General features: G+C 44.7%; 1 protein-coding gene across 1 annotated transcript in view; it reads left to right on the forward strand.

The window, feature by feature from the left end:
* The window catches only part of LOC308158509 (neprilysin-like), a gene marked incomplete at both ends in the record, with an annotated part of 50,168 nt that extends 47,452 nt beyond the window's left edge, over positions 1-2,716 (forward strand). The window contains 4 exons of the mRNA XM_080532148.1: positions 1,246-1,311; positions 1,842-1,937; positions 2,189-2,265; positions 2,617-2,716. Of these exons, the coding sequence (XP_080388274.1) occupies positions 1,246-1,311; positions 1,842-1,937; positions 2,189-2,265; positions 2,617-2,716 (339 nt within the window). The remainder of the gene's footprint in view (positions 1-1,245; positions 1,312-1,841; positions 1,938-2,188; positions 2,266-2,616) is intronic.
* Positions 2,717-8,886: the final 6,170 nt, after the last annotated feature.

An 8,886-nucleotide genomic window follows, 5' to 3' on the forward strand; every position in this document is an offset into this window, starting at 1 on the left:
AACCCTCCGATTCCTGGGGGTGCACATACAGGATGACCTGTCCTGGAAGAACAACACAGCAGCCACCATCAAGAAGGCACAACAGCGGCTCTACTTCCTGAGAGTCCTCAGGAAGGAACACATCAAGCAGGAGATAATGGTGGCCTTCTACCGCGGCGCAGTGGAGAGCATTCTCACCTACTGCATCTGCAACTGGTTCTCCAGCTGCACAACCGCAGAGAGAAATGCGCTACAGAGAGTCGTGAGAACAGCCCAGAAGATCACCGGCGCCCCCCTCCCCTCTCTGGAAGAGCTGTACAACACACGCTGCCTCAGGAAGGCCTCCAAGATCTCCAGAGACCCAACCCACCCTGGGTACGAACACTTTGCCCGGCTGCCCTCGAAAAGGCGGTACAGGACCATGGCCGCAAGGACAAACAGACTGAAGCTCAGCTTCTACCCCAGGGCCATCCAGGCCCTGAACACAGCAAAGACCTAGGTTCTGGGCCCTGGACAGTCTGGACGGATTGATGGCAGCTGCTGGATTGAAAAAATCAGGTGTAGTGCTGAGGCACAAATGTGTACATTTCAAGCCTGCAAACTGCGACACTTTAAATGAATGTGCAATAACACTATGTGCAATATGACAACCCTAGTCGTTTTATCTGTACAGTATAGTATAGTGGATAGTGTACATAGCCTTTATTTATGTAAACTAGCTCCTTTCCCTTCTTGTTTTTTTAGTTTTTTTTTTCTCTTTCCTAGCACCAGGGGAGCCACCCCTCCCAAATGTCGTTGTTTGGTACCTGTACTATAGCAATGACAATAAAGACCATTCATTCATTCATTCTCTTTTCTACCCTCCTCTCAATTCTCCTCTCCTTTCCATGCCTGGACATTTCTGGAAAACATACCTTCTATTCCCTCAATATCACCCATATTTATTATTCTATGTTCATCTCTTTTGGCTCGTCTTTACTTTTTAATTTCCGTCTCTTTATCTCTCCTCTCTCCTCCGTTCTTCTCTTCCCCTTGAATCTTTCAGCAGTGTGTTGACATGTCTCTCTTTCAACACGTCATCTTCACACCTCCCCCCCTTCTCATTTCCTCCTCTCCCTCTTTCCCCCTCTCTTCCTTTGCCTTTTGTCTTTTAGTCACAGACTCACAAATGTTTCTGGAATGGGTCAGTGATCTGCTGAATCAGCTTGAAATTACAGTCTCTGTTTCTCTCTCCTGTCTTTTGTGTGTCTTTCTTGGTCTGAGCAGCTCAATGGGAACAACACTCTGGGAGAGAACATTGCTGACAATGGAGGGATTCGCCAGTCATACCAGGTAAGAGAGGCAGACAGGGTTGACTGATGTGGTATAATATATTGGTACATTTCCATCTACTAGCGAGAAAACATTGGACACCATTACAGTGGTACATCGTTTTTTCAAAGAGTCTATTACAGAATGGTGTTTTTCCATTCACCTGTAGCAGACTCTTTGAATAGATGATGTACTATGATGTCCGATGTTTCTGTTCAGGCTTGGCAGAGCTTCCCCATAGTTTTTCAAATCCAAACTGTTGGGAGTATAGATCTAAAAGAAGCAGCAATTCTTCCTCTTTCCAATACATATTGAGAACACTGTATGTATACTATTGTGATTTTTAGGACTGAAGCCGTCGTGTATCATGATATAGATGGAGTCAAGATTGCATGGGAATTTACCTGATTGGCCAAAAGGATGTCACATGTTACCTTATTGGAGGAGAGTCCAGGGGGAGGTAGAGGTGATGGGTAGAGATGATGGGTAGAGGTGATAGATGCAGATAGGGAAGGAAGGTGGTAACTAAGGTTGTGTTTCTGTTCTTGCAGGCCTACCATAACTATGTGAAGAAACATGGAGAGGAGCTCCCATTGCCTGGTATAGACCTCTCCCATGATCAACTCTTCTTCCTTAACTTCGCCCAGGTCAGTCCTGCACACTGGAGGATGGGTGGAATGTGGGTGGATGTATGTATGTATGGATGGATGGATAGATGTACGGTTCGGTGGGCAGGTGGTGGATGGATGTGGTGGTTGGATGGATGAATTGGTGGGTGGGTGGATGGATGGATTGATTGCTTCTTTGCAGATGGAAGGATGTATGGAAGTATAAATGACCACAGGTCACTTCAGGGTGTATATACTCAATCTCACAGTATCTAACTACCTCCATCCAGGTATGGTGTGGCACACATCGACCAGAACAAGCTGTAAACTCCATCAAAGTAGATGTACACAGTCCAGGGAAGTTCAGGTATGATCACTCCTTCACCCTACCACTCTCCAGCCGTCATTCCGCCATACCATTTCTGTAACAGTTTTCCTTAAAATGACAGAAATTTGACCAAAATTCAAGACATCATCATCATCAAAAATCACTCCAAAATCATTTTCTTCCCTTCTGACCTCCCTCCGAAGTGATCTAATGACGAGCTGATTTACATTCAGTTGTTTCATTCAGTTGTATTCAACTTTTTTAATCATTGGAATTACAGTACATTTATATGTGTGTGTGTGTGTGTGTGTGTGCGTGTGTGTGTGTGTGTGTGTGTGTTTTGAGTTTCACCTAACCTACCTCAACACCCCAAACCTGTTCTCTTCGCAGGGTGCTGGGGTCCCTCCAGAACTTCCCAGAGTTTGCCAAAGCCTTTAAATGCAGGAAGAACAGCTATATGGTGCCTGAAAAGACCTGCCGGGTCTGGTGATACAGCAGACAGGCCTCTGGGGTCAGGGTTGGTTGGTTGGTTTGGTCGGGGTGGCGTTCCCTCCCCCCTCCCCCCTGGCTACTAACCCCTTCACCGCCTCCCTCACCTGGGATACGGGATAACGGATGTTCCCCTAGTTCACTACTGTTGGGTGGACCAGGGCTGTGTAGCACACAACAGGCATAGTGCTGTTTCTACCCAGCTCCCAGACACTTCACTTCACTCGATCGGCCTGATTACTTCTTTTCACTGGGGAAAAAAAACAATCACACCCACACACCATTAGCAAAATGTACTGTACGTTTCAATTCAAGTTTTATTTCAATTTGTTTTCTGTGTTGGTTTCAGTCGTGATTCTTCGTTGTTTGTTGTCCTATGAAACTGAGGGACTAGTGTCATTAGGACGGACATGACTCTTGATTCAAAAAGGGCCACTTGCAACGTTGCTCGCATGCTGCTAGCTACATTGCCGCAACTTCCCTGGTTTCAGTGTAGATAGGGACTCTAGATTAGCTAACCCAAGTGTGTTGCGGCATTTGCCCAATACAGTACAACGTCTAGATCAGTGGTTCTCAAACCTCTCCTCGGGGACCACCAGCCGTTCCACATATTTGATCGGTTCCACCACCAGCACACCTGATTCAACCAATCAAGTGCAAAGCAATAATGGGTTGTACTTGATTACTTGAATCAGGTGTGCTGGTGGAGGAACAGATCAAATATGTGGAACGGCTGGTGGTCCCCGAGGAGAGGTTTGAGAACCACTAGATGGTTGTCTGAGATTTGCGTTGCAGCAGGAGCAAAGCTTGTAATGTGCCCACAACTCACTATGCCACAGCTGCCTGAGTGAGCACACGTCTGATTAATAAATGTTCACTTTGATGCGTGTTGAAAATGTCATCTGTAGCCGAATCTAGGTGTACAACATTAGCGTAGGCTACTTTTAAGCATTTCTGAAGTTTAAACTTGGCTTTTAAAGATTTTAGAGAATGAGCAGGTCAGTGTGTAGGAGTCTTATTAGCCTATCAGATTGTACTCCATTCTTTCAACACGTTCCTTACATATTGAATTTGTAGGTTCAGTATATTGCGAAACATGCATCTGAAACGACTCGTTCATATGCATCCAATTAAACATGATTATTTAAACTCTGTTTAAACAACTAGGAAAAATCGATTAATTTTTTACCATAATTTCATCCCAAAAATGTGTTTGTTTTACATTAAGACTGTGGTGTAAGGGTTTAAGTATCATTAGTATATCAATACAGTACATTCGAGATGGGTTTTTATTGACTATGATCGACACAGTTACAATAGAAAATTATTTCTATATATTTTATTGTATATTTCAGAAAATCAAATTTTATTTTACTTTATAGACCAATGAGTATAACTATTGCATTAGTAGTGTTCTGTATTTAATGATAAAGTTAAGTGTTGTTTAAAAGTAGGTACCAACTGTTCATGTCCACAAGCAATGAACCAAAATGTTATTGTCTTTATGAAAAAGATATTTGGGGCGAAGTAGTTGGTCAGGTATCACAAAACTGACAATCGGCACACACCAAACATAATCTATAATTTCTGTCACAGTGTGAATGCGACATTCACTCTTACTGCACAATGTATTTGCGTGTGTGGGTGTGTGTGCGCGCGCGCATGCATGCGTGCATGTGTGTTTGTCTATGTGCTGTGACCACAACATTTTTCAACAAGCTTTGGAAGCCTTACATGAACCATTGTGCTACTACAAATTATGTCTATGTTTTTTTTTATAATTATTTTTGGGAGGGGGACTCACTCACGCATAGAATGTTTACGCCAAAGATAATTGCTATTCTCTACATGTTTTCAACTATAATCCTATATGATATTTTCCACAAATAGCCTCCCATCCCTCTCTTGCCCACACACTGTATGTGTGTGTGTGTGTGTGTGTGTGTGTGTGTGTGTGTGTGTGTGTGTGTGTGCGTGCGTGTGTGTGTTTGTATGTGTCTCTCTCTCTCTTTTTCTCTCTCTCTCACTGTTTCACACACACACACACACACACACACACACTGATTCAAGAGCTAGATTACGAGATTCCCTATGTTGATGCTGATAAAGAACAGGTTAGCTCATTATCTATTGTCTCTTTAAATTACTGATTTACAGAACTTTGGGCTGAATCTGAACTTGAGAGTGCAAGTTTGCCACCCAGGTAAATCATGCATTGTTGTCAATGAGTGATTTTCAGACAAAAAATGTTTTACATGAAAAGATCTTAGGTTAAGCCCTTTATTTTAAATTCAGTCTTTTAGCTTGAATTCTTAATTTTATTTTCTTCTGAAGACTCTGTCTTTGCTTCTTTCGTCCTTTCTTCAGGTTCAGTCATGTGGTGTGCCACAGGGTTTCACACTGGGCCCTATGCTGTTTGAAATAAAAAGAAAAGGCCTTGTTTGTGTTATCACAGTTGATATCTACAATGTATGTTACCGTGCCCATTCAACACAGCTCTTTTTCTTTCTCTGGTCTGGTGCAGTAGGTAGACGGATAGTAGTGGTGGTCTAGTGGATAGTGAGTTGGACTTGTGATCGGAAGGTTGTGAGTTCAAATCCCGCCTGAAACCACAGCTGGAAACTACTGAAACTACTGCTGGTGCAGTAGGTAGACGGATAGTAGTGGTGGTCTAGTGGAGAGTGAGTTGGACTTGTGATCGGAAGGTTGTGAGTTCAAATCCCGCCTGAAACCACACCACTACTAGTGTGCCCTTGAGTAAGGCACTTAGCCCTCAGTTACTCCAGGGGGAATGTCCCTGTAATTCGTAATTGTAAATCGCTTTGCATTAAAAGCGTCTGCTAAATGGCAAATTTATTATTATTAATTACTTTGCATCACTGATCCAAGATCAGTTATATGTTTGTTCTTCTCTGATTGCTAATGTTTGGATTGAGGTAGAGTCAGCTGATCCTAGACACAGGATGTGCCACAGTGCCACTGCCAGTAAGGACTGCTAAAGTTAGTACATGACCACTCTACACCTTCCTCCATACTTCATTGAACATCCTCTCCCACACACACACACACACACACACACACACACACACACACACACACACACACACACACACACACACACACACATTCACACAAACACACACACACACACACACACACACACACACTCATACATCCATCTCACCTGTAGAAGGACTGACAGAAATACCTCAGTTGCCTGTATTTAGATACTTTGTAATAACGATAATGATGATAATCTGCATCTTGAGGAAGACAATTTTGTTTGAATAATAAATCCTTATGGAGAATGTGACTATGTGTCAGTTATTGTGTGTGTCTGAGTGTGTGTGAGAGAGAGCATGTGTACTGTATGTATGTGTGTGTGTGTGTGTGTGATCCATGACGTGCAATAGGTCAGAGTGCATTTTACTCCTTCTGTTACAGCTCTAGCTCTGTTTCAATTGTGTACAATTCAAGTGTGTGTATGCGTACATGTGTTTGGTGTGCCTTTGTACTGTACATATCTCAGATGACAAACAGCTTATGGATGGATGACCCCTTAAAAGAGAGGTCTAAACATGGCTAAACATCAGAGTTCTCCTTGGCTAGTGCCTTAGCCCCCAGAGAACCCACCAATGGAGTGTAAACACTGAACTGCTTTATGCTATAATCTCATTGTGCTAATATTGGCACAGCATGAATGTGTTTGGTTGTAGACCGTAAGCAGATATTCCTAGAGGGCTAGTATAATGGTTCTTATCCTCCTTCTTTGTTCAACAGACCATTTTGTCCTGAGTACCCACCCAGTGTGTGTGCTGTTTAGCCGTGCCAGTTGTTGACACTGTGGTGAACACGCTTGAGGAGTTTGCGGAACTCCCAAGACCGATTAATAAGACCGATTGCTCTCATCTGGCCCTGCTGAAGTACTCTGTGGGAGACTGGGGATTGTGTAGCTGTGAGGGCCTGGGAGTTGGTCTAGAATCGATGTCGGGTATTGCTTCCCACTGGAGTTGTCACCTCTTGCACCTAATTTCGGTGCAATTTAGGGGGGGGGGGGGGTGGTGGTTGTGGCGGTCATCCGCCGTTGCATCAGACCACCAGCAATGAAGAAAGGAGACTGAGGGCAGCGGGGGACTAGTCATCTGGAGCAGCGGGAGAATTTGCGGTGGTCCGGTCGATCTGTGGGCTGGGGGGGACCAGTGAGCTGGGGGACCAGGCCGGTGAGCGTCGCGATCGACAGGCTTTGCACAACCCCTTCCCACACAAGGAAGTGTGGAGTTTATTACAATACTGTAGCTAACCCAATCAAATGAGAAGGAGACACAGTCTACGCAAACCAGTTAGAGCACGCCTCCTTGAAGACTGACAGATGAGACAGGCGTCCCTGCGCTTACACAAGCCCCTTCCCCCGCTAATGCCCATTGTCTTAAGACCACTGTCGTCATTCCACCGTGACCTCCTGAGTCACGCCATCTGGCATGAGATCACGCACTTATACACGTTACTTACCCTCCCTAGCCAACAGTAGCAGTGAGACTGGGCGTATGCCGCCGGAGGAACTTCCAATTGAGTTCTAATTGAGTTCCTCTTTCGGGAAAAAACAGAAAGCAGCAGGAACTGCTATGAGAGAAGGCCGTCGAAGGATTCTGTGTGCACCATTGACCTACTGGGAGTGTTATGTTTAGTGTCTTTACGGCTGCCCCGGATGGGGTGGTGTTAAATATATCTCATGTTGCCCTGCATCTGATTGGAAGCACATTTGTTGGCACACGGCTTAGGCAGCCCACAGAGAGAGCCTGAAATATGAGAGGGAGAGAGAGAGGGAGAGAGAGAGAGAGAGAGAGAGAAAGAGAGGGAAGCACAGGAAGAAAGAGGAGTAGACAGATACATTGACGTAATCACCCCTCTCTTTACACCTCTGATGCTCTCTTTCTACCTCTACCTCACTCAGTTGGCCCTTTTCACACCTCTCTCCCTCTTTCTCTCTCTCCCTCCCTCTATCATTTACAGCATGGCTATTTGGCAGGGAGCTGTAGGTACACACTGTGGCAGCCCCTTTCAGTCTCACACCCACGCTGGGGTCATCATCTGCTACGCTAGCTAGCATCACAGCTTACATTTCACATTTTAGACATTTAGCAGGTGCCTTCATCCAAAGCGACTTACAACATAGGTCAACAAGTACATTTTTCTAAGGAAATGAAACATCTATACATCAGTCATCATAGGGAAAACAAATCTATGCTAGGGCCAGGGGCCATTGGCGGTCACAATGCTAGAATGCTAGAATGCTTGTTTGTGAGGCCCACTGCCAGTTTCTTCCCTATGGCAGTGGGACTCACAAACAAGCCCCCTGCCTCTCATTAACTCTGGGACTTCCACCCCCTCCCGCCCCCCTGCCGCGCACACACACACACACACACACACACACACACACACACACACACACCTAATTGACAGCACTTGTGTGCATGGGTCCTGCAACTTTGTTGAGTTTGTGTGTGCTCCAAGCATAGACATGCCATGTTTGACCCTTCAGGATAAGGCCTGTGCAATAGGGCAAGTGGAAGCTGGTGTTCCGGTACGCAGAGTGGCAGCATTATTTGGTGTCAGCCCTGGTACCATTTCCAAACTTAGGACCAAGTTCTGTGAGACTGGTGAAGTCAAAGACAGACTGAGGTTGGTTGGTTAAGGAATAGGATGCCATCTCACAGCAGTGTGTGACCAGGCTGGTGACCAGCATGAGGAGGAGGTGCCAAGCTGTTGTGACTGTGTATGTGTATTCCATACGGTACTGAGTCCCTGACAGTGTAAAATGAATAAAGTGTAAAAATGGCCAATATGTGTTGTGTTTTCCTTATTACGGTGGGAGAGTGCAATCATCCAATCCACCAAGCAACTCAAAACGAGAGTACCAACAGAAAAAAAGAAATTGGCCCGCTACCCACACGTTTAGCTGTGTTGCTCATTCCACAAATGCATGAACCTTATAAGTTGTACCTCGTTGTAAAGGTGACTAATCAGGCTTTCCAACGATATAAAATACAATACCAATTGGTATTATTAAAGGGGAGGAATAATCGACCTAAATAACGTTTTTTTTGCATATACTGTATATGTTTATGTTTATTGTTGTTTTCTATGCACCAACCTCACGAAGTAAATTTCCTG

The sequence above is a fragment of the Nansenia antarctica genome, assembly GCF_963989245.1.
Source record: "Nansenia antarctica genome assembly, chromosome: 5".
Lineage (NCBI taxonomy): Eukaryota > Metazoa > Chordata > Actinopteri > Argentiniformes > Microstomatidae > Nansenia > Nansenia antarctica.